The sequence below is a fragment of the Lissotriton helveticus genome, chromosome 9 (genome assembly GCF_964261635.1).
Source record: "Lissotriton helveticus chromosome 9, aLisHel1.1, whole genome shotgun sequence".
Taxonomy (NCBI): domain Eukaryota; kingdom Metazoa; phylum Chordata; class Amphibia; order Caudata; family Salamandridae; genus Lissotriton; species Lissotriton helveticus.
In genome coordinates this window covers 1,278,125,420-1,278,152,683 of record NC_136070.1, presented here as the reverse complement: position 1 = coordinate 1,278,152,683, position 27,264 = coordinate 1,278,125,420, and the positions used below count along the sequence as shown (strand labels likewise).

Genomic DNA, 27,264 nt, shown 5'->3' with positions numbered 1-27,264 from the left:
TGATCTTTCCTTGTTTCCCTATTTGGTATAATAAATGTATTACATTTCGGTATAAATCATTCTATTACAAACACTGGAAATAACTGGATAATATGTTTATCCATCAGCTTGTACAAAATAATTTTGTTATTACTTTTTCCTATCATCAAACACAATACAACCTACCAAGTATGACTTTTTACAGGAATATAATTTATTATTGACCTCTCTTCAATCCTATTTAGCAGCTAATAACTTTCCTCCGGATACCATATTACTCACACCTCGTACACCATTGCATTGCATTTCTTATGATTCTATACCAACGGCTGACTTTTTATTTAATATGTTGTTATCTCGTATTGCTTTAAGAGCCAAAACTGCTGTTGCATTACTTGGGAAACTGATCTATTCAATTCATTCCCTACTCATACTTGGTAGAATTATGGCTTAAAATATTTAAGACATCTAAAGCTGCTCGAACTACACAATCTTTATTTTTTTGTAAAAGACATTACTCCTGAATGTATTACTACATTCTTTTCAACTTCCTCTCCATTATGCTGCTCTTTATCTTCTCTCACAGGGACTTTAACTCATTAATTAATGAATTCATGTATTTATTCATAAAGTTTTATATAGCGTGAACAAGATCCAGAGGGATATCGGAGCGCTTTAAAATAGGATGGGAGGTAGGACATAGATGCAAAATCGACATCAAGTAGGATTAGAAAACAGGAATGATCGCATATTCAGGAACAATTGCACAAAAAAAGAACCATAACAGATGATAGTCCAATGGAGGTAAGAACAATGTCTTCGAGCAGGTGCGCCTAGCCCAATTAGGGTGAGAATTTACTCATAAAGAATTTTTGGGCTTCCAGTTTGTACGCCGTCGTTGAAGAGATTCGGTGTACTTCCGGTGGAAGAGAGTTCCATAGCTTTGGGGCAGCAACAGAAAAGGCTCTGTGACACGTTATTTTTTCCTACAGTTGAGTGGTTTCAAGAGGAAAGTCTTGGCGCTTCTTAAGGCTCTTACACCACAAGAAAGCTCCAGTTTTTGCGCCAGGTACCTGGGAGTATTAAAGTGAAGGGTATTGTGCGCCAGAACGACGATCTTTAACTGAATACGTGCTTCATAAGGCAACCATTTGAGAGATTTTAGGACTGGGGATATGTGCTCGTTTCGCTTCGTGCCTGTAACCAGTCTCACCGCTGTATTCAGTCATGCTCTTAGTGGAGCCAGGGAGTATTTGGGAAGGCCACTGAGAGTCACAGTGCCGTAGTCCAACCTCGGCAGGACAAGCGCTTGCACCACCTGCTTGAAATCGTTTTGTGGAAGGAAAGGTTTGATATTTCTGAGTGTCCTCATCAAGTGGTTTTCTCCCTTGCATACCGTACTGATGTGATTTTTCATATTCAGGTGCTTATCCAAGGTGACTCTGAGCGATTTGGCTGAGTCTATGATGAGAGGAGTGCAGTTGAAGGCAGTGAGGTGACTCAACCAGAGGTCAAACCCGGGGGTGTGGTTGAGAGGGGAGATGACCAGGAATTCCGTTTTGGAGGTGTTGAGCAGAAGATGGTTCTCAGTTAACCAGTTTTGAGAAGACGTTCGGGTCGAGTTGAGAGGGATGATTATTTTCGGGGGAAGAGATTTTCAAATAGAGTTGCGTATCATCCACATACATATGGAAGAGAGTGTTTAAGGAGTTTAAAGAGTTAGCTAAAGGTTCAAAGAACAGGTTGAAGAGGATCGGTGATAGGGCGGATCCTAAGGAAACCCCCATGAGAACTGGAGAGGGCTGGGAGGGAGAGTGGTTTACCTTGACCCTTTGAGATCTGTGGTCGAGGAAAGACGAGAACCATTGTAGCACCTGACCAGAAAAACCCATCGTATTTTTCAGAGTGGTGAGGAGGTTGTCACGATTAATTGTGTCGAATATGGAAGAATGGTCAAGGAGGATCAGGAGGCAGGATTTGTTTTGGTCAAGCATATTTAACCAGTCATCCATGACGTGAGTGAGCGCCGGCTCGGTGCTGTGCCCCTTCCGAAAGCCGGATTGATGCTGGTCAAGGAGTTGGAAATTCTCTATATGCGCACAGAGTTGGGATTGTACGCATTTTTCTATGAGTTTCACTAGGGTGGGATGTTGGAGATAGGCCGGAAGTTATTGAGATCCGCTTTGTCAGCGTTAGTTTTTCTTCGTATAGGTGATACCTGAGCTGCTTTAAGGCTGTCGGGGATCGTACCTTGTGAAAGCGAGGCGTTTACAATCCTTGTCCAGGTGGAGATGAGTACATTCTTGATATCTTTGAAGATGGCCGGAACAGTTATACTACTGTTCCAATGTGTTTACAGTTTGGGAAACGATCTGGTTAAAATGTTCAATGTAACATTCAATTATCAATTCAAAATGATTTTCTTGGAACTGCCTCACCAGAATGTGAATAACTTTCCATAAGCCTGTGTTATTTGATCTCTTTATTGCTTTTGCTTTTAAGGTAATACTTTCTTGCTGGAAAGACACTTCTAAATTGTCTATATTAGCATGGTGAATTGTATTTGTGTGGCTCAAACGGTTAGAGCGCAGACCCTGTTGCAGAGGTCTGGCCCGGGACCAGGGTTCAATATCCGCCTTGGCGGGTCTTGGGCTCAATTTCCTCGGACCTGATAATTCTCGCCTCGGTGCCTATTCTAATCATGGGTCCCACGCTGCGACTCTGGGCAATAGCTTGCTTAATCTCCACAACGGCCCCAACAGTGCGAGGATGCCTGGCTTCACCCTGGGGGTGCCCAGGAGTGGACACTTCACAGGGAAAGCCAGGAAGGGTTCCTAAGCGGTATACGTAGAGCGCCGGGACACTACCTCAGGGAAGTAGCTGTGCACTCTATAAATGCCGGTACATTTACATTTGTGATGAACATAGACTAGCTACTGTCTCAGCTTTTTCGATATCTCAGACAATTAAATTAAATCCATTCTGGTTACATTTTATGACTTATCTTTTTGCTCACTCACCTTTATCTTAGATTCCATCTTCTCCTTTTTGCCTTCCCCTATATAAAACGTATTTGTTATATTTTCATCATCTTCTGTTCCTATTCTTCATATTCTGAGCAATTCCATTATTGTCTATTACAAATTGTTATTATTCAATATTGATCTGTAATTGCTACTGTTGACAATTCTCTCCCCCCCCCTTCAATTGTCTAGTCCAGAACAATCAAACACTGGTCTAGAGATGGGATGGGAATCCAGTTTAACCCACTGATTGTGCCGAGCCTGGGTGATTGGGCCTTCCTCGTCTTCTGCTTCTTAGGTGGGTACCAGCTGTGAGGGATGTTGACCTCTCAGCATCCTCTGGTGCTCTTTGCAAAGCCCTACATTGTGTTCTTGTGAACAAGGAACTGCCAAGGTGAGAGGTGGGGGGGGGGGGCAGCAATAGGAGACAGAAGATGGAAAACACAGCCAGGAAGGGGGCGGTAAAAAGTGTCTTTTTATTGAACATCATGGCACCAGCACTGGAAGCTACAATCCGGCAGCAAAAAATATTTCAGACACAGAAATAAATAATAGAAAAGATCAAAAAGTAGGCAAATCTAATGAGAGGAATTCTTAAGGTGAAAGAGCACATTTTCAAACCTATTTTACAGATGGATATCTTTACAATACACAACTAACCTACTCAGATACAACACAAAGACAGGTGGAGCTGGGCCTATTGGTGGCTGTGGGGTGGAGTGGGGGGCAGGGCTGGAACAGATGAAGGCAACATGTGCATGGGTCTGGGGGTGACCAGTTCCAAAGCCAATAGGATTCCAGCTCCTGAACAGGACATACCTCTTGGCACATAAACACTCAATACACAATTGGCCAAACACAAGTGGGCTCCAGCCTCTTTAGGAACCTCCAAAAAAGACACAAGGTTAGGGGAGTGAGCTGGGGCTGTTGTAAACTCAAGAGGTGTCCCAGCTCGAGACACAAGAAGCATATTGAAAAATCTCCTTTAGGGTTCGTCGTAAGGCTGGTGGTCCCCCCGGGCGTTGCTCCTGTGGGTTGGGGGCTTTACGTTCCGGATCCGGAAGTGATTCCTGAGTGCAGACGGAGGTCACGGGCCATGGTTCTTACCCAAGAAGAACCAAATGAACCATCCTCAAACTACACTATGACTTTGAAAAAGGGGTAAAATGTTCATTGTTTACACAGAAAAAAGTGATAGTGCATTGTTCAGAATCTTCTGTCACGAGTTTGGTTCACAGGAGGCAAAGTGAGAAAGTTGAGGTTCTGTAAGTAAATCAGATCCACTCTCTCTTTTCCATGACAGAGCTGTTACTCATTTATGCAAGTGGAGCCATCTTGTTTCATTGCACCAATCCCCTCTCCTCCACAGGCCTCCTTTGCCCTGGCCACCTCTCCCATCGCTCTTTCTAAATCCACTTGCACTTTAAAAACTATCGCTACGCTGAAGGCGGTCTCATAAAACCACCACCTGGTGAGTGAATGAATAGACGCGTGATGTGTTGATGTGGAGGCGTCTAAGCGCCACGTGCCGCGCCTGGTGAAATTGGCAATCGCAATGAGTTTCTTTTACACAGCCACATGCTCATTTTTACAGGTCATTGGACTAAACTTTTATGAGTGGATGTTTGTTCTTCGAGAATTTGATCATCTTTTCCTAGTGACCAGGAAGGCAGGACCCCAGGAGAAGCTATCAACCTGCAGGCCATACATGTGACATCCTCGCCAGCGGCAGAGACCAATCAGTAACTTGGACAAGGAGAGTGGGTCATTGACTGTTCGTTGACTGCTTACCATGGAGAACTAGTTTCTGATCTTGTCCCCATCAAGTAATCCTAGAAAATCCTGGGGAATCCCAATATTTTCCCAGGCCTCAGTAGTTTATTCTGACAGAACTGATAGAACTTCCAAGCCTGATGTTCACTTGTATTAAATGTTAGAATAAACAAGGCGTATAATCTGGGTAATCGAGTTAAAAAGGAAAGGATTCAAGGGTACAATTGTGATCTTGTCTTCTTTTTACGGGGATGATGGATCACTGAACGCACCAGCAAATCTTTCTTATGTTATGCTCATTATTATATGAAAATCTCCCCAAATAGGGCCCACCAATGTAAGGTGTCCAGAACTGAGACCTCCACCATGTTACCTTGGCTTTAAGATTCCGCCAGAGGCCACCGATCACTGCAGTGTCACCCACAATCCTAGAATCGCTCTTCTGATCAATGTACTTAATGATGCGCATCACGTTTCATACGTCGTTCACGAACCCTGCGTGGAAAAGGACGCAACCGAAGGAAGAGAACATTTCATGTCTTTCACCCGACCCCTCTTACACAACCTGCCCTCATCTATAAGTACCACTCCTGCAATTGAAATCTGCTTGCCCACAGCACTTTCCTGTTCCGTTCTGTCTACATCTGAGCCCCCGAGGCACAATCGCCTGATATGAGACACCCAATAAATGTCTTCCCGCTTACAATGTCTCAGCTCTGTTCAAGAACTCTTTCCAACTGCCCCCTTGCTACAATAGATGCACATTATTGCTCACTAACCACCAATCTTGGTAGCACTGTTCATGCTCATGTCAGCTAGACATCAGTTTCTCTCCGGCTGGTTTGGTCTTCATCCTGACCTGTCATGGCCCAGTCTCTCGCACCTGACTACTAAATGAGCTCTGCTGTGCCTGAGCTGCCATTCCTGCATTGGTACTGCATTAAATCCTATTCCGAGTCACCTGGAAGATTTTCCCTTTCTTGCAAATAAAGTCTGGTTTATGTGAAATCTTACGATTTTGGGACATGCATCTACCAGCAGGGAAAGGGGCTATTTAGAGCCGGAACAAACAGGTTTTCAAGGTTTTCCAGGGTAGAACAAAACAGGTCCTGGAACCCGAGTCAACTGGCAGGAAGTTCAAGATAGAGGCTGCTTTGAAAGAAGAGGCACGGCCACTTTAGTGAGATTCCTTGATCCTGGGCGCGTGTATTCAGAAGCCCAAGCGGATGCAAGAAGATCGAAGGGCTTTAAAGAGTCGGTAGTCGTTCGAAAGAAGTGTGCTCATAATATAACGTTTAGAGACATTTGCACAGACTTTTAAACAAGACACGTTTATGGATTAGAAGCCAGTGGAGTTTCTTTAGATGGTCAAAAATGGAGGTATCACTGGGACATCTGGGATAATCCTGCAGCTGCGGTTTAGTTCAGCTGAAACTAATGAGCAATGGTGGGTACAGGCAAACCCAGGAGAGGCAACGGCATAATTCTAAGTGTGGGCGTAGTTTGCAAAGTAGCGCTACGCAAAGTGCACTTCGCACTACGCGAGCTACGCGTAGCACTACGCAAACTGCGTAGTAGCATGTTCGCACTGTGCAAGATGTCGTTTTCAATGATTGCACAGTGCGGACAAGCATCCGGCACTGTGCAATCATTGAAAAGGGCATCTTGCACAGTGCGAGATGTATTTTTCTGCCGCTCGAGTAGATTTTTATTCGAGCTGCAGCTTTCTCAATGCGGACTGGTAGTTTCTCACCGCGAGCGGTCGCGAGCATGCGCGACCATTCACAATGAGAAACCTGACCTCCCCGGGTTCAGAATCTCGCTGGGAGGTTTATTTTCCATGCTCACGATCAGTAACTTGATGTTGCTGATTGCCAACAAGGAAAAAGTCTCGCGAGGATGTCATTTTGCTTGCTCGCGGTCGCCAACTTGACGTTGAGGACCACGAGCAAGCAAAAAATGACCGCTGCACTATGCTACGGTACGCTACTCTATGCATGTTCGCACTGTGCTACGTGCAATTCGCGTAGTGCGAAGTTGCGCAAACTACGCGAGCGTAGTACTTTGCCCAGGATTACATAATTCAAGCAAGAGCCAGTTACAAGTTGCCTCAAGACAGACTTTTCAAGTTGAAAAAACTAAGGCGAGCAGATCTTCAAACTTGAAGGATCTTGCGGACTTCCTTACTTCTCCAGTCCCCTTTTCATTACTAGTTTTACAGTCCTATTTTCATTTCCATGATGTTTTATTCTGTTTGTTTGTACTGTGAAGATTATTTTGGGGCAATCTAATTTCACCTTCTGTTCTCACACTTTTCAGCCGTGGTACAAGTTAAATCCCATTATCCTGACTTGGTTGAAATAAATCACTTGTGGGCGGGCCTAAAACTCCGAATGATTGCTCTGTACTGAAGTTAATCACCGGCACCCGATTGTCCCGGGTTTGCTGCCAATCTAGGGCTAGATGTAAGTAATAACAAATTTCCGAATGGTAAATACCGAATTTTACCGATTCGGTATTTACTAATCGGTAATTACTATGTAGGAAAATAAATCGGTAAAAATATCGAATCAGTAAGATTCGGTAATTACCAATTTGGTAATTACCAAGTCAGTATTTGCCATTGATTCCTATGGGCCTTGAAGCCCATAGGATTCAATAGCAAATACCGATTCGGTATTTACCGAATCGGTAAAATTACCGATTTTACAAGGGGGACAGGGTGTCACTTTGACACCCTGTTGCACCCCTGTTTCTGGCTTGTGTGCCATGTGGCACACATACATGCCCTATGGGCATGTATGTGTGCCACATGGCACAGGTGTACATGCACTGATATGCATGTACACAGAAATTCGTAATTTACCACCCAATAGTATTGGGTGGTAAATAACGAATTTCTAAGGGCCTGTGGCACTGTAAACTGTGCCACCTACATATTGAATTACAGAATCGGTATATTTAACGATTCGGTATATTACCGAATAGGTAAATATACCTATTCTGTAATTTTCTAGCCCCCTTCATTACAATACCCAAATACCGGTCGGTAACGGCCGAAATCGGCCATTACCAACCGGTATTTGGGCTCCTACATCTGGCCCCTAGTGTTGAATAGTTTTCACCTTCCCTGTCTTGTACCCAGGGTTGGATTGGGATTAGAAATCGACCCAGGCACGCTAAAAAAAAGTGTCCCACATTTGCATATTGCCTTTCCTCAAAACACTGCTTCAGCAAAGTTGTATAAACACCTGAAAACAAGCGAGGCAACTTCTGCTCAGGCCCCCTGCCCCCGCTCAGTATGTGCACATTAATTGGCCGGCTCAGCAAGAGAAAGGGAGTGACACCTCTGCCCATTGATAAAAGGGAGGTAATGGATGCCCATCGGTCTCTAGAAAGGCCACTCGGACACCCACTGGACCGCTAGCAGCATCCGAACGCAGACCCCACCCAAATCGGCTGCCCAAAAAAGCAGCCCACAGCTGGAACTACGATACCGGCCCCTCAGCCATTTCCTGAGTGCCCGCCTTACCATTCTGACCCTGCTTATACCTGGGCCAATAATAGCCACTCATTTGCAATACCTGCAGAGTCGCGGCACCTTTGTCGCCTCGCGGTGAAACCTTGCTGAAAGGAAGAGTCGCCTCGTGGTGAAACTTTGCTGAAAGGAAGAGTCGCCTCGTGGTGAAACCTTGCTGAAAGGAAGAGTCTTACAGACTCAGTTCTGGACAGAAGACTGAACACCCTACAACGCCCTCATAGCCTTGGTCCTGCGTGGGCACAAGGAAGGGGGTGTGGGGATCAAGGGCACAGCTTACCCTTGCGGGCACCCTCCATCGAATGCTCACCAGTATTTTACAGATAACACAGTTAATGGCCTATGATCAGAGCATGACCTCCTTCTGCCTGCCACATAAGCAAGAGAAGCCTATCCAAGCTGCAGAGATCCAGGAGAATTGAGGTAGAACCCCGCAGATGTGACAAAGGCATTATGGGAAATGTAGTCTGTGTTCCCTAGTGTCCACGGTGAGCACTCACGTGGTCCTGGCTGCCAGGGACTAGACAAGATGTTTCTAGTGGAATAGCTCTCTCTTGTGGGATCAACCTCCGTTCTAGACCCCCGCTCCCCAGTTGTGAGACCTGGAACACATCACTCTCTTCCAACGCCTAAAACTCACTTCTGCAAAGTACCAGAGCTGGGAGCATCTGGGAGGCCGCGGAACCCCAACAGGAGAGGCTCTTTATAGAACTTTATAGAACTTGCCACTGGGCCCCCAGATCTCTGGTTTTAGCACCTGCTGTGCAGGAACTCAGGCTCCTTAAAGAGGTCACACAGCATCAGAGAGGGCCAGGTATGAAGCGAGTATGTACTACAGACAAACACAATAAGATGATGGACGAACGCTGAAACTTTTCAGACACTCACCCCCAGTCACAGATCTGGGCTGAATCCATCATCGTTCTTTAGCTCCCTTCACCACCCCAGTTCAGACACAACTATATAAAAATCAGTCTTGACCCTGTGTCTCATGGGAACAGTCCAGCCCGAACTGGACTGGTTTGGGGTTTTAACCCCTCATCAGCCAGGCTAGCTTGAAACTAGTGGCAAAGTGAGCAAGGGACCCACGTCTGGGCATACCCTGCCAACTTATGGCGAACAAAGCGGTACAAAAGGGGGTGGTGATGAACGGAGCATCTGAACCAATCAAACACTCACACCCAGTCAAAAGATCTGGGTTTAATCCATCATCGTTCTTTAGCTCACTTTGCCACCCCAGTTCAGACATGGCCATATGCAAATCAATCTTGACCCTGTGTCTCATGGGAACAGTCCAGCCCGAACTGGACTGGTTTTGGGGTTTCACCCCTCATCAGCCAGGCTATCTTGAATCTAGTGGCAAAGTGAGCAAGGGACCCACGTCTGGGCATACCCTGCCAAATTAGGGTGAACAAAGTAAACACAAGGAGATGATGGACGGAGCGCTGAAACTTTTCAGTCCAACAGACATCCAAGCTTTCAGTAAGAGACAGTCTGAATGACCCAGCACCAGTGGGATAGAAGGGACGTATTGGCTACCAAGTGACCCATATTATGTGTGATTCTTTCAGCCAGTTCTGGTCCTTTAAGCAACAACATTGGTGTTCTAGGGATATGTAGGTTCACACCCAGGATGTGAACCGTGAAACTACATACTCCAGAGTGAAAGTTATTTTTCCAGAAAAGCTAGTACTGCAGGAAGCAATGCCTTTTGACATGCCACTTGCAGCTGTGTGACAGAGATGTGAGGAAAGCACAGGAGTTACTGGCAGTGGTGTGCCTCTGGAGGGTCCGTGGGGCCGTGGATGTCAAATCACAAAAGTGGCAGGGGTGGCAGAAGTAAATTTTAAATGCCTTTTGACCACAAAGAACATCATAGTTTGACCCATTAGCCTCTTTAAAGTCTCCCATTTGCTGCTACGGAACTGTGGAAGGGGCTCAAGTGGAAACCAAGGAAAGTAAATAGGACTCGTAGATTCCTGTTTATTTTCTGATCGTGATGCTGCCTTCATGACACCCAAGACCAGCATAAACCGGGGCATGATGGGGTTTGAGCCCCCAATCTACTCATTGTTCTTCGGTGCAGTGTTTAATGTCAGCCGGTGTTTGCTGGCACTTAGCACCACCACTTAATTCCCAATACCAGGACATCTGACAGCTCACCACATGGTGGCACTGTTGGTCTATTTTTTAAGTGAACACATCAGCAGAGTGTTTAGCAAAGATACATTAAAAATTAATAATACCAGCATGTCAAATCATTCTTGCAGGTTTGGGTAACCGGGAGTAGTCTAAAGTGTAGCGGTTGTAGGAGTGTGATAACTTGTAGTTATATTGGTACAGGAATTTAGCAGTGTTGTCTGTGGCTGGCACAAGCTACAGTGGTCTCTTGAGAAATACCTTGGGCCCTGGCGCGTGCCTTTTTTTTTTAGTAATTAACCACTACTTCTGCGTCATCCGCCTCCCTCTGACCTATTTCCCCCTGGTGGTGATGTGTGGTGTTGACCTATCTGAACCTTGGCTCTGACCTCTACAGGCAAAGAGGAGCAGGCCTTATACCCTGTTAATTGAACACCGATTGGCTCAAGTTAGCGCATAAAAATATCAAACGTCGTTGAGTTTCCTGCTCAACCATGCAGTTCAGGGTGTGCTGCTGTACAAAAGGGGGTGCTTCTTGGAGTGAACAAGGAAGGAAAGGTGGTGCAGCCCTAAGCAGGGCGCATACTGTACCAGAGTGAGACAGCAGGCTGACCAAGGCTGCAGGCCCCATTAGGGGTACAGGCCTCATTGGGGGTAGAGGCCTCAGTGGCATGGAGGTGGCATTGTTTATGTGGCAGCTGGAATACATAAACCTCCAAAATGTTTTTGCTTCCATTGTCACCAGACACAGCAGGGTGTGTAGTACTCAGGTAATGTCTACTACTGGGACCTGGACATTGCCACAGATTCTCAGAGATATAGAAATACTTTGTTGAAAATGTTTTTTTCTTCTACAAAACAGGGTCTTTTTTTGTCTTCGAAGATACCTTTTTGCCCGTGGTGAATAAAAAGCAGTCATTGCTCTCTGCGCACCCCGTGACTTCAGTTCACGCTTCGCTGTACAGCACAGACAGTAGTTGCAGGTGTGATGCACCCACGAGGTGTGTCTGAGGTCCATGTTGAGGTGGTGCATTCTCCATGAAGGGGAAATGGAAAGGCAGAGCTGTGCATCGGGACAGTGGAGAGGCGCAGGTAGCAGTCCTGTGGCTTCCGGTGGCAGGCCGATGTTGCTTTCCATGAGAGGGCAGAGCACATCTGCATTTCTTCTACATTATATCCTCTGGAGGAAAAAAAGCGAAACACCACAGTGTGAGAAGGAGAAGCAAGACACAAGATATCTAAAAATATAGAAAGAAGACTAGCAGCAAACCACAGTGTCAGAGACCCACCTATCTGTGAACTATTGAAGGACTGAGATCTTGGTTGTCACCAACAAACGCCAACTGAAGAAATGTAACAAAACACAACACACAACACACAACATGCAGGACATTCTCATATTCAGAAGCTCTGACTCTATAGGCAGCTGGGCAGGCCTTAGAGCGGGCAGACTGATAGCTTTGGACACTGGACACAGGATCACAATACACAACGATGTTGTTGTTAAGTGACCTTATATCAGCACACAGGCGCAAACTCCCATTTTTCTTCTTAGCTAAAACTATTGCCGCAACCCACTCTGATGAATCAATAGCTTGCATGATGCCATCCTTACATAATTCATAAGAGTTTACAATTCATCTCTTACACTGAGAGAAACCAATCTGACTTTATGCTTCACAGGCACAGCGTTAGACTTAAGTTTGATATCATGGATTACCACTTTGAGCTGGAAAGTGGGTTATTAGTAGTCCATAGGCATCTATCACTGGCAACAAGGGCACCAACACAGTTTAGGTCTCAGACTAGGACTCAGTAAATTATTCCCATGCTGAACCCTTGGTAGCTTGGCTGCGATCAGGGAGGCTTAACTAGAGAAGCAGGTATGTATAGCATTTACCACGCCGCCAAGTCCTGGAACGCCCTCCCCCTCCTTCTACGTCAGACCACAGACCTCCCAGCCTTCAGAAGACTGCTCAAGACCTGGCTCTTCGACCACTGGCTGCAGACCCCCCCCCCCCCCCCCCCCCCAGCGCCTTGAGACCCTAGCGGGTAAGTAGTGCGCTCTACAAATTCTTGATTGATTGCTTGATTGAAAAACCCCAATTCAGTAAATAATTAAGACACAACACACAATAAAGATCCCACACCAATTTATAAGCATAGGACATGTTTGTATGCAGCCCTAAGCAGGGTGCATACTGTACCAGAGTGCAGGCTACAAGCAGGAGACAGCAGGCTGACCAAAATGACAAACAAAAATCCAATGTAGGGAACCGGATATATGACTTTTTTAAGAGTTAGCACTATAAAGCACTTAGAAACCTAAAGCGCCACATTGGGATATCTGGTCGTGCTTGACTGGGACATAGTCAAGGTTTCAGGCCGACCACGATGGAGCCCTGCTCAGATACCCCTCGCAGTAGGCCTTGGTTGAGATTTTACCTTAGGACTTAGAAACTTTTCTGGAGCTTTTTCTGCCGGGGTCCCTTGTTGCTCTTCACCAGCCTGGGTTCAGTGAGGGATCACTGGCTTGCTTTCCAGGGAGCCCCATGTCAAACTTTGGAAGTCAGACCACCGGAGCTTCACAGCGGGACGAACCAGCATGGCAGGCCAGCTCGCGGTTGAAGGTCACCAGCTTTGGTCTTGTGGTTGAGTTGGTCCCCTTATGGAGTTTTTTCTCAAAGTTGCTCCCAACTGCCCCAAACTTCTGGAACTTCTCCTGGAAGTTCCCCTTGTGGGTCCAACGTGTACAAAACACAATCCAAGGGTCTGGAATTTCCAAGATTGCCCTTGAAAGTTTGGGACTACAGTTCCCACGATTCACTTGGACAAAACACTTACAAATCCACTGTACGCTCTCCAGGCTGGGGATTCTTGGTGGTGATGGTCCAGGTGAGCTCTGTTAATAAGTAGCCTGCAGGGAGCCCACTCATTAATTATCTTGAAGCAAAATACATCCAACGGGCTGTAGTTTCAGATAATGCAGCAGACGCAGTCAGTCAGAATGCAGGGCCTGATGGGCCAAGCCAGGCTTCCACCTTGGCATGCCTTCTTCTTTTGTTAGTTTGAAGCTCCAGATCTGTGAGGCTCTGCACCTCTCACATATATATTCAGTGGTCTCTGTGGTCAAGCAGGAGAGCGCTCCTGCCCAATGAGGTGCAAGACAACACCCCATGACCACTTCCTCCAAAGTATGACAAAATATTCTCCCAGAAAGTACTATTCTTTCAAAATTCTGTATCTCTGAACTTGCAGTAAATGAGTAAAAAAAAGTTGTTAAACCAATCTCCAGTATGGCTCCGATCCATGGCTCTCCTTCCCCTACCATCTGCAAATTCCTGCCATCTGGCTGGGTCAGAGGGGCTGGGGGTAGATGGACCTGACATTCCTTGGCAGCCTGGCTAATCCTTTTAACTCTGACCAATCAGGGAAGACCACAGGAAGGGTGAATTTTGGCTTACAGACAAGAAAGTCTTATAACATCTTTTCTGCATGCTTTTTGGTAATTTCACCAATAGAATATTGTTGTATTTAAAAATACTATTCTCCTAAGTCATTGAATGATATTTTTTGTTAATCCCTAGCGATAGTTATGCATATTTAAACTATTGCAATGTTATCCTATGTGGCTGGGGATCTACAATGGGGAAATTGAAATGTACAATTTCTCCAACACCAGGGCATATAACACATCTTTTATAAAGACCCTGCTTATAGTTACATGCCCCCCCCCTGCCCCCACCTCTGTTAACTTGTAGGTTGCAGGGAGTCCACTCTTTATTCCTCTTTAAACGTGGTATGTTGATGGAAGTTTAGGTAAGAGAAAGTTAGTGAAGAGATCACATGATGTAGCAAATGCTCGGTCGGTGACTTGGTTTAGAGGCGAGAGATTGAGATTCTAAATTAACACTTTTGAGTGGTATGCGTAAGGTAAAGGGCTGAACTGCACATCGGGGAGGAGGAGAACATCACTTGGATCAACTCCTCCAAGAGTCCCCTGTCTGCAGGGCATCTAGTGGACTTTTGAGGGGTTTTGACCAGGGGCATTGTGGGAATTGTGGTCTCAGAATTTCAAGGACCATCTTGGAGCTTCCAGACCATTGGATTGTGTTTTCGACCCTTTGGACCATCAAGAGGAACTTAAGGAAAATGTTCCAGAAGTTTGGTAAAATTTGGGGCAACTGTGGGGAAAAAACTCTGTAAAGTGACTAAGTGCTAGAAAGTGTTTAGTCTTTAAAAATGCATATCTCTGGTTCCCTGCATTGGATTTTTTGTTGCTTTGGTGTCATTTTAAAGATAAAAATATTTACTATTTCCATAAATTGGTGTTGGAGTTTTATTTTGTGTTGTGTCTTAATTATTCACTGAATTAGTGTTTTTGAATACTTTACATACCTGTTACCTTAGCTAAGCCTGCCTGCTCGCAGCCAAGCTACCCAGGGTTGAGCACGGGAATAATTTATTGAGACCTTTTCTGAGCCGTACACTGTGTTAGTGGCCGTATTGCAAGTGGTAGATGCATATTTGTCACTACTAATAACCTACTTTCAACAGCAGGTAACATTAGTATGGAGAGGATGATACGCCGCAGGCATCTGGTAACATTGGAAGGAAAGGGGTGATATACTGCAGGCATGCGGTAACATTGGAAGGGAGGGGGTGATATGTCGCTGGCATCCGGTAACATTGGAAGGGAGGGGGTGATATGGCGCTGGCATCCGGTAACATTGGAAGGGAGGGGTGATATGGCGCAGGCATCCGGTAACATTGGAAGGGAGGGGGTGATATGGCGCAGGCATCCGTTAACATTAGACGGAAGGGGGTGATATGCCGAAGGCATCCGGTAACATTAGAAGGGAGGGAGTGACATGCCGCAGGCATCTGGTAACATTAGAAGGGAGGGGGTGATATGCGGCAGGCATCTGTTAACATTAGAAGGGATGGGGTGATATGTCGGAGGCATCTGGTAACATTAGAAGGGAGGGAGTGTTATGTAGCAGGCTTCCCTTAACATTAGAAGGGAGGGGGTGATATGCTGCAGGCATACAGTAACCTAGAAGGGAGGGGGTGATATGCCGCAGGCATCTGGTAACATTAGAAGGGAGGGGGTGATATGCCGCAGGCATCTGGTAACATTAGAAGGGAGGGGGTGATATGCCGCAGGCATCTAGTAACATTAGAAGGGAGGGGTGATATGCCGCAGGCATCTGGTAACATTAGGATGGAGGGGGTGATATGCGGCAGGCATCCAGTAACATTAGAAGGGAGGGAGTGATATATGGCAGACATCCGGTAACCTAGAAGGGAGGGGGTGATATGCCGCAGGCATCTAGTAACATTAGAAGGGAGGGGTGATATGCCGCAGGCATCTGGTAACATTAGAAGGGAGGGGGTGATATGTCACAGGCATCTGGTAACATTAGATGGGAGTGGGTGATATGTTGCAGGCATCTGGTAACATTAGAAGGGAGCGAGTGATATGCCGTAGGCATCTGGTAACATTAGAAGGGAGGGGGTGATATGCGGCAGGCATCTGGTAACATTAGAAGGGAGCGAGTGATATGCCGTAGGCATCTGGTAACATTAGAAGGGAGGGGGTGATATGTCACAGGCATCTGGTAACATTAGATGGGAGTGGGTGATATGTTGCAGGCATCTGGTAACATTAGAAGGGAGGGGGTGATATGCCGTAGGCATCTGGTAACATTAGAAGGGAGGGGGTGATATGTCACAGGCATCTGGTAACATTAGATGGGAGTGGGTGATATGTTGCAGGCATCTGGTAACATTAGAAGGGAGCGAGTGATATGCCGCAGGCATCTGGTAACATTAGAAGGGAGGGGATGATATGTTGCAGGCATCTGGTAACATTAGAAGGGAGGGGGTGATATGTTGCAGGCATCTGGTAACATTAAAAGGGAGGGGGTGATATGCCGCAGGCATCTGGTAACATTAGAAGGGAGGGGGTGATATACCTCAGGCATCTGGTAACACTAGAAGGGGGAGGGTGATATGCCTCAGGCATCTGGTAACATTAGATGGGAGGGGGTGATATACCGCAGGCATCTGGTATTATTAGAAGGGAGGGGGTGATATGTCGCAGGCATCTGGTAATATTAGATGGGAGGGGGTGATATGCCTCTGGCATCTGGTATCATTAGATGGGAGGGGGTGATATACCTCAGGCATCTGGTAACACTAGAAGGGAGGGGGTGATATGCAGCAGGCATCTGGTAACATTAGAAGGGAGGGGGTGATATACCTCAGGCATCTGGTAACACTAGAAGGGAGGGGGTGATATGCAGCAGGCATCTGGTAACACTAGAAGGGAGGGTGATATGCTGCAGGCATACAGTAACCTAGAAGGGAGGGGGTGATATGCCGCAGGCATCTAGTAACATTAGAAGGGAGGGGTGAAATGCCGCAGGCATCTGGTAACATTAGAAGGGAGGGGGTGATATGTCACAGGCATCTGGTAACATTAGATGGGAGTGGGTGATATGTTGCAGGCATCTGGTAACATTAGAAGGGAGCGAGTGATATGCCGTAGGCATCTGGTAACATTAGAAGGGAGGGGGTGATATGCGGCAGGCATCTGGTAACATTAGAAGGGAGCGAGTGATATGCCGTAGGCATCTGGTAACATTAGAAGGGAGGGGGTGATATGTCACAGGCATCTGGTAACATTAGATGGGAGTGGGTGATATGTTGCAGGCATCTGGTAACATTAGAAGGGAGGGGGTGATATGCCGTAGGCATCTGGTAACATTAGAAGGGAGGGGGTGATATGTCACAGGCATCTGGTAACATTAGATGGGAGTGGGTGATATGTTGCAGGCATCTGGTAACATTAGAAGGGAGCGAGTGATATGCCGCAGGCATCTGGTAACATTAGAAGGGAGGGGATGATATGTTGCAGGCATCTGGTAACATTAGAAGGGAGGGGGTGATATGTTGCAGGCATCTGGTAACATTAAAAGGGAGGGGGTGATATGCCGCAGGCATCTGGTAACATTAGAAGGGAGGGGGTGATATACCTCAGGCATCTGGTAACACTAGAAGGGGGAGGGTGATATGCCTCAGGCATCTGGTAACATTAGATGGGAGGGGGTGATATACCTCAGGCATCTGGTAACACTAGAAGGGAGGGGGTGATATGCCTCAGGCATCTGGTAACACTAGAAGGGAGGGGGTGATATACCGCAGGCATCTGGTATTATTAGAAGGGAGGGGGTGATATGTCGCAGGCATCTGGTAATATTAGATGGGAGGGGGTGATATGCCTCTGGCATCTGGTATCATTAGATGGGAGGGGGTGATATACCTCAGGCATCTGGTAACACTAGAAGGGAGGGGGTGATATGCAGCAGGCATCTGGTAACATTAGAAGGGAGGGGGTGATATACCTCAGGCATCTGGTAACACTAGAAGGGAGGGGGTGATATGCAGCAGGCATCTGGTAACACTAGAAGGGAGGGTGATATGCTGCAGGCATACAGTAACCTAGAAGGGAGGGGGTGATATGCCGCAGGCATCTAGTAACATTAGAAGGGAGGGGTGAAATGCCGCAGGCATCTGGTAACATTAGAAGGGAGGGGGTGATATGCCGCAGGCATCTGGTAACATTAGAAGGGAGGGGGTGATATGCCGCAGGCATCTGGTAACATTAGAAGGGAGGGGGTGATATGCCGCAGGCATCTGGTAACATTAGAAGGGAGCGAGTGATATGCCGCAGGCATCTGGTAACATTAGAAGGGAGGGGATGATATGTTGCAGGCATCTGGTAACATTAGAAGGGAGGGGGTGATATGTTGCAGGCATCTGGTAACATTAAAAGGGAGGGGGTGATATGCCGCAGGCATCTGGTAACATTAGAAGGGAGGGGGTGATATACCTCAGGCATCTGGTAACACTAGAAGGGGGAGGGTGATATGCCTCAGGCATCTGGTAACATTAGATGGGAGGGGGTGATATACCTCAGGCATCTGGTAACACTAGAAGGGAGGGGGTGATATGCCTCAGGCATCTGGTAACACTAGAAGGGAGGGGGTGATATGCCGCAGGCATCTGGTATTATTAGAAGGGAGGGGGTGATATGTCGCAGGCATCTGGTAATATTAGATGGGAGGGGGTGATATGCCTCTGGCATCTGGTATCATTAGATGGGAGGGGGTGATATGCCGCAGGCATCTGGTAACATTAGAAGGGAGGGGGTGATATGCCGCAGGCATCTGGTAACACTAGAAGGGAGGGGGTGATATGCAGCAGGCATCTGGTAACATTAGAAGGGAGGGGGTGATATACCTCAGGCATCTAGTAACATTAGAAGGGAGGGGTGATATGCCGCAGGCATCTGGTAACATTATATGGGAGTGGGTGATATACCTCAGGCATCTGGTAACACTAGAAGGGAGGGGGTGATATGCTGTAGGCATCTGGTAACATTAGAAGGGAGGGGGTGATATGCAGCAGGCATCTGGTAACATTAGAAGGGAGGGGGTGATATACCTCAGGCATCTGGTAACACTAGAAGGGAGGGGGTGATATGCCTCAGGCATCTGGTAACACTAGAAGGGAGGGGGTGATATGCTGTAGGCATCTGGTAACATTAGAAGGGAGGGGGTGATATGCAGCAGGCATCTGGTAACATTAGAAGGGAGGGGGTGATATACCTCAGGCATCTGGTAACACTAGAAGGGAGGGGGTGATATGCCTCAGGCATCTGGTAACATTAGAAGGGAGGGTGATATGCTGCAGGCATACAGTAACCTAGAAGGGAGGGGGTGATATGCCGCAGGCATCTAGTAACATTAGAAGGGAGGGGGTGATATGCCGCAGGCATCTGGTAACATTAGAAGGGAGGGGGTGATATGCCGCAGGCATCTAGTAACATTAGAAGGGAGGGGGTGATATGCCGCAGGCATCTAGTAACATTAGAAGGGAGGGGGTGATATGCCGCAGGCATCTGGTAACATTAGAAGGGAGGGGTGATATGTCACAGGCATCTGGTAACATTAGAAGGGAGGGGGTGAAATGCCGCAGGCATCTGGTAACATTAGAAGGGAGGGGTGATATGTCACAGGCATCTGGTAACATTAGGATGGAGGGGGTGATATGCCGCAGGCATACAGTAACCTAGAAGGGAGGGGGTGATATGCCGCAGGCATACAGTAACCTAGAAGGGAGGGGGTGATATGCCGCAGGCATCTAGTAACATTAGAAGGGAGGGTGATATGCTGCAGGCATACAGTAACCTAGAAGGGAGGGGGTGATATGCCGCAGGCATCTAGTAACATTAGAAGGGAGGGGTGATATGCCGCAGGCATCTGGTAACATTAGGATGGAGGGGGTGATATGCGGCACCTATCCAGTAAGATTAGAAGGGAGGTGGTGATATGTTGCAGGCTTCCCTTAACATTAGAAGGGAGGGGGTGATATGTTGCAGGCATACAGTAACATTAGAAGGGAGGGAGTGATATATGGCAGACATCCGGTAACCTAGAAGGGAGGGGGTGATATGCCGCAGGCATCTAGTAACATTAGAAGGGAGGGGTGATATGCCGCAGGCATCTGGTAACATTAGAAGGGAGGGGGTGATATGTCACAGGCATCTGGTAACATTAGATGGGAGTGGGTGATATGTTGCAGGCATCTGGTAACATTAGAAGGGAGGGGGTGATATGCCGTAGGCATCTGGTAACATTAGAAGGGAGGGGGTGATATGTCACAGGCATCTGGTAACATTAGATGGGAGTGGGTGATATGTTGCAGGCATCTGGTAACATTAGAAGGGAGCGAGTGATATGCCGCAGGCATCTGGTAACATTAGATGGGAGGGGATGATATGTTGCAGGCATCTGGTAACATTAGAAGGGAGGGGGTGATATGTTGCAGGCATCTGGTAACATTAAAAGGGAGGGGGTGATATGCCGCAGGCATCTGGTAACATTAGAAGGGAGGGGGTGATATACCTCAGGCATCTGGTAACACTAGAAGGGGGAGGGTGATATGCCTCAGGCATCTGGTAACATTAGATGGGAGGGGGTGATATACCTCAGGCATCTGGTAACACTAGAAGGGAGGGGGTGATATGCCTCAGGCATCTGGTAACACTAGAAGGGAGGGGGTGATATACCGCAGGCATCTGGTATTATTAGAAGGGAGGGGGTGATATGTCGCAGGCATCTGGTAATATTAGATGGGAGGGGGTGATATGCCTCTGGCATCTGGTATCATTAGATGGGAGGGGGTGATATACCTCAGGCATCTGGTAACACTAGAAGGGAGGGGGTGATATGCAGCAGGCATCTGGTAACATTAGAAGGGAGGGGGTGATATACCTCAGGCATCTGGTAACACTAGAAGGGAGGGGGTGATATGCAGCAGGCATCTGGTAACACTAGAAGGGAGGGTGATATGCTGCAGGCATACAGTAACCTAGAAGGGAGGGGGTGATATGCCGCAGGCATCTGGTAACATTAGAAGGGAGGGGGTGATATGTCACAGGCATCTGGTAACATTAGATGGGAGTGGGTGATATGTTGCAGGCATCTGGTAACATTAGAAGGGAGCGAGTGATATGCCGTAGGCATCTGGTAACATTAGAAGGGAGGGGGTGATATGCGGCAGGCATCTGGTAACATTAGAAGGGAGCGAGTGATATGCCGTAGGCATCTGGTAACATTAGAAGGGAGGGGGTGATATGTCACAGGCATCTGGTAACATTAGATGGGAGTGGGTGATATGTTGCAGGCATCTGGTAACATTAGAAGGGAGGGGGTGATATGCCGTAGGCATCTGGTAACATTAGAAGGGAGGGGGTGATATGTCACAGGCATCTGGTAACATTAGATGGGAGTGGGTGATATGTTGCAGGCATCTGGTAACATTAGAAGGGAGCGAGTGATATGCCGCAGGCATCTGGTAACATTAGAAGGGAGGGGATGATATGTTGCAGGCATCTGGTAACATTAGAAGGGAGGGGGTGATATGTTGCAGGCATCTGGTAACATTAAAAGGGAGGGGGTGATATGCCGCAGGCATCTGGTAACATTAGAAGGGAGGGGGTGATATACCTCAGGCATCTGGTAACACTAGAAGGGGGAGGGTGATATGCCTCAGGCATCTGGTAACATTAGATGGGAGGGGGTGATATACCTCAGGCATCTGGTAACACTAGAAGGGAGGGGGTGATATGCCTCAGGCATCTGGTAACACTAGAAGGGAGGGGGTGATATACCGCAGGCATCTGGTATTATTAGAAGGGAGGGGGTGATATGTCGCAGGCATCTGGTAATATTAGATGGGAGGGGGTGATATGCCTCTGGCATCTGGTATCATTAGATGGGAGGGGGTGATATACCTCAGGCATCTGGTAACACTAGAAGGGAGGGGGTGATATGCAGCAGGCATCTGGTAACACTAGAAGGGAGGGTGATATGCTGCAGGCATACAGTAACCTAGAAGGGAGGGGGTGATATGCCGCAGGCATCTAGTAACATTAGAAGGGAGGGGTGAAATGCCGCAGGCATCTGGTAACATTAGAAGGGAGGGGGTGATATGCCGCAGGCATCTGGTAACATTAGAAGGGAGGGGGTGATATGCCGCAGGCATCTGGTAACATTAGAAGGGAGGGGGTGATATGCCGCAGGCATCTGGTAACATTAGAAGGGAGCGAGTGATATGCCGCAGGCATCTGGTAACATTAGAAGGGAGGGGATGATATGTTGCAGGCATCTGGTAACATTAGAAGGGAGGGGGTGATATGTTGCAGGCATCTGGTAACATTAAAAGGGAGGGGGTGATATGCCGCAGGCATCTGGTAACATTAGAAGGGAGGGGGTGATATACCTCAGGCATCTGGTAACACTAGAAGGGGGAGGGTGATATGCCTCAGGCATCTGGTAACATTAGATGGGAGGGGGTGATATACCTCAGGCATCTGGTAACACTAGAAGGGAGGGGGTGATATGCCTCAGGCATCTGGTAACACTAGAAGGGAGGGGGTGATATGCCGCAGGCATCTGGTATTATTAGAAGGGAGGGGGTGATATGTCGCAGGCATCTGGTAATATTAGATGGGAGGGGGTGATATGCCTCTGGCATCTGGTATCATTAGATGGGAGGGGGTGATATGCCGCAGGCATCTGGTAACATTAGAAGGGAGGGGGTGATATACCTCAGGCATCTGGTAACACTAGAAGGGAGGGGGTGATATGCAGCAGGCATCTGGTAACATTAGAAGGGAGGGGGTGATATACCTCAGGCATCTGGTAACACTAGAAGGGAGGGGGTGATATGCCTCAGGCATCTGGTAACATTAGAAGGGAGGGAGTGATATGCTGCAGGCATACAGTAACCTAGAAGGGAGGGGGTGATATGCCGCAGGCATCTAGTAACATTAGAAGGGAGGGGTGAAATGCCGCAGGCATCTGGTAACATTAGAAGGGAGGGGTGATATGTCACAGGCATCTGGTAACATTAGGATGGAGGGGGTGATATGCCGCACCTATCCAGTAAGATTAGAAGGGAGGTGGTGATATGTTGCAGGCTTCCCTTAACATTAGAAGGGAGGGGGTGATATGTTGCAGGCATACAGTAACATTAGAAGGGAGGGAGTGATATATGGCAGACATCCGGTAACCTAGAAGGGAGGGGGTGATATGCCGCAGGCATCTAGTAACATTAGAAGGGAGGGGTGATATGCCGTAGGCATCTGGTAACATTAGAAAGGAGGGGGTGATATGTTGCAGGCATCTGGTAACATTAGATGGGAGTGGGTGATATGTTGCAGGCATCTGGTAACATTAGAAGGGAGGGGGTGATATGCCGTAGGCATCTGGTAACATTAGAAGGGAGGGGGTGATATGTCACAGGCATCTGGTAACATTAGATGGGAGTGGGTGATATGTTGCAGGCATCTGGTAACATTAGAAGGGAGCGAGTGATATGCCGCAGGCATCTGGTAACATTAGAAGGGAGGGGGTGATATGCAGCAGGCATCTGGTAACATTAGAAGGGAGGGGGTGATATACCTCAGGCATCTGGTAACACTAGAAGGGAGGGGGTGATATGCCTCAGGCATCTGGTAACATTAGAAGGGAGGGAGTGATATGCTGCAGGCATACAGTAACCTAGAAGGGAGGGGGTGATATGCCGCAGGCATCTAGTAACATTAGAAGGGAGGGGTGAAATGCCGCAGGCATCTGGTAACATTAGAAGGGAGGGGTGATATGTCACAGGCATCTGGTAACATTAGGATGGAGGGGGTGATATGCCGCACCTATCCAGTAAGATTAGAAGGGAGGTGGTGATATGTTGCAGGCTTCCCTTAACATTAGAAGGGAGGGGGTGATATGTTGCAGGCATACAGTAACATTAGAAGGGAGGGAGTGATATATGGCAGACATCCGGTAACCTAGAAGGGAGGGGGTGATATGCCGCAGGCATCTAGTAACATTAGAAGGGAGGGGTGATATGCCGTAGGCATCTGGTAACATTAGAAAGGAGGGGGTGATATGTTGCAGGCATCTGGTAACATTAGATGGGAGTGGGTGATATGTTGCAGGCATCTGGTAACATTAGAAGGGAGGGGGTGATATGCCGTAGGCATCTGGTAACATTAGAAGGGAGGGGGTGATATGTCACAGGCATCTGGTAACATTAGATGGGAGTGGGTGATATGTTGCAGGCATCTGGTAACATTAGAAGGGAGCGAGTGATATGCCGCAGGCATCTGGTAACATTAGAAGGGAGGGGATGATATGTTGCAGGCATCTGGTAACATTAGAAGGGAGGGGGTGATATGTTGCAGGCATCTGGTAACATTAAAAGGGAGGGGGTGATATGCCGCAGGCATCTGGTAACATTAGAAGGGAGGGGGTGATATACCTCAGGCATCTGGTAACACTAGAAGGGGGAGGGGTGATATGCCGCAGGCATCTGGTAACATTAGATGGGAGGGGGTGATATACCTCAGGCATCTGGTAACACTAGAAGGGAGGGGGTGATATGCCGCAGGCATCTGGTATTATTAGAAGGGAGGGGGTGATATGTCGCAGGCATCTGGTAATATTAGATGGGAGGGGGTGATATGCCTCTGGCATCTGGTATCATTAGATGGGAGGGGGTGATATGCCGCAGGCATCTGGTAACATTAGAAGGGAGGGGGTGATATACCTCAGGCATCTGGTAACATTAGAAGGGAGGGGGTGATATGCCTCAGGCATCTGGTAACACTAGAAGGGAGGGGTGATATACCTCAGGCATCTGGTAACACTAGAAGGGAGGGGGTGATATGCCGCACCTATCCAGTAAGATTAGAAGGGAGGTGGTGATATGTTGCAGGCTTCCCTTAACATTAGAAGGGAGGGGGTGATATGTTGCAGGCATACAGTAACATTAGAAGGGAGGGAGCGATATATGGCAGACATCCGGTAACCTAGAAGGGAGGGGGTGATATGCCGCAGGCATCTAGTAACATTAGAAGGGAGGGGTGATATTCCGTAGGCATCTGGTAACATTAGAAGGGAGGGGGTGATATGTCACAGGCATCTGGTAACATTAGATGGGAGTGGGTGATATGTTGCAGGCATCTGGTAACATTAGAAGGGAGCGAGTGATATGCCGCAGGCATCTGGTAACATTAGAAGGGAGGGGATGATATGTTGCAGGCATCTGGTAACATTAGAAGGGAGGGGGTGATATGTTGCAGGCATCTGGTAACATTAGATGGGAGTGGGTGATATGTCGCAGGCATCTGGTAACATTAGAAGGGAGGGGGTGATATGTTGCAGGCATCTGGTAACATTAAAAGGGAGGGGGTGATATGCCGCAGGCATCTGGTAACATTAGAAGGGAGGGGGTGATATACCTCAGGCATCTGGTAACACTAGAAGGGGGAGGGTGATATGCCTCAGGCATCTGGTAACACTAGAAGGGAGGGGGTGATATGCCGCAGGCATCTGGTATTATTAGAAGGGAGGGGGTGATATGTCGCAGGCATCTGGTAATATTAGATGGGAGGGGGTGATATGCCGCAGGCATCTGGTAACACTAGAAGGGAGGGGGTGATATGCAGCAGGCATCTGGTAACATTAGAAGGGAGGGGGTGATATACCTCAGGCATCTGGTAACACTAGAAGGGAGGGGGTGATATGCCTCAGGCATCTGGTAACACTAGAAGGGAGGGGGTGATATGCCGCAGGCATCTGGTATTATTAGGAGGGAGGGGGTGATATGTCGCAGGCATCTGGTAATATTAGATGGAAGGGGGTGATATGCCTCTGGAATCTGGTATCATTAGATGGGAGGGGGTGATATGCCGCAGGCATCTGGTAACATTAGAAGGGAGGGGGGTGATATGTCCCAGGCATCTGGTAACATTAGATGAGAGGGGGGTGATATGCCGCAGGCATACAGTAACATTAGAAGGGATTGAGTGATGTATGGCAGATATCCAGTAATATTAGAAGGGAGGGGGTGATATGCCGCAGCTATCTGGTAAGATTAGAAGGGAGGGGGTGATATGCCGCAGCTATCTGGTAAGATTAGAAGGGAGGGGGTGATATGCTGCAGGCATCTTGAAACATTAGAAGGGAGGGAGTGATATGCCTCAGCTATCTGGTAGCATTTGAAGGGAGGGGGGTGATATGCCGCAGGCATCCACTAATATTAGAAGGTAGGGGGTGATATGTCACAGGCATCTGGTAATATAAAAAGGAAGTGGTGACATGCCTCAGGCTTCCGGTAACATTAGAAGGCAGGGGGTGATTTGCCGCAAACATCTGGTAACATTAGAAGGAAGGGGGTGATACGACGCAGGCATCTGGTAACACTAGAAGGGAGGGGTGTGATATGCCGCAGGCATCCGTTAGCATTAAAAGGAAGGGGGTGATATGACGCAGGCATCTGGTAACACTAGAAGGAAGGGGGTGATACGAGGCAGGCATCCGGTAACATTAGAAGGGAGGGGGTGATATGTCGCAGGCATCTGGTAACATTAGAAGGGAGTGGGTGAAACGCCGTAGGCATCCGTTAGCATTAGAAGGAAAGGGATGATATGACGCAGGCATCTGGTAACACTAGAAGGGAGCGGGTGATATGCTGCAGGCATCTGGTAACATTAGAAGGGAGGGGGTGATATGTCGCAGGCATCTGGTAACATTAGACGGGAGGGAGTGATATGCTGCAGGCATCAGGTAACATTAGATGGGAGGGAGTGATATGCTGCAGGCATCAGGTAACATTAGACGGGAGGGAGTGATATGCTGCAGGCATCTGGTAACATTAGAAGGGAGGGAGTGATATGTCGCAGGCATCTGGTAACATTAGAAGGGAGGGGGTGAAACGCCGTAGGCATCCGTTAGCATTAGAAGGAAAGGGATGATATGACGCAGGCATCTGGTAACACTAGAAGGGAGCGGGTGATATGCTGCAGGCATCTGGTAACATTAGAAGGGAGGGGGTGATATGTCGCAGGCATCTGGTAACACTAGAAGGGAGCGGGTGATATGCTGCAGGCATCTGGTAACATTAGACGGGAGGGAGTGATATGCTGCAGGCATCAGGTAACATTAGATGGGAGGGAGTGATATGCTGTAGGCTTCTGGTAACATTAAAATGGAGGGGGTGATATAAGGCAGACATCCTGTAACATTAGAAGGGAGCGAGTGATATGTCGCAGGCATCTGGTAACATTAGAAGGGAGGGGGTGATATGCCGGCTTTCGGTCCAGTTTTAGTACTGAGATGGCTTGTTGGAGGTGGCGGAGTCTGTAAGAATGACGGTGGACACGGGTGCATCAGCAAT

At 47.7% G+C, this 27,264-nt stretch overlaps 1 protein-coding gene across 1 annotated transcript in view; it reads right to left on the bottom strand.

Moving 5' to 3' along the window:
• Positions 1-7,885: 7,885 nt before the first annotated feature.
• The window catches only part of LHFPL4 (LHFPL tetraspan subfamily member 4), a 336,997-nt gene continuing 317,618 nt past the window's right edge, over positions 7,886-27,264 (bottom strand). Inside the window, exon 4 of the mRNA XM_078661857.1 lies at positions 7,886-11,632. Coding sequence (XP_078517983.1) covers positions 11,624-11,632 — 9 coding nt within the window. The 3' untranslated portion in view covers positions 7,886-11,623. The remainder of the gene's footprint in view (positions 11,633-27,264) is intronic.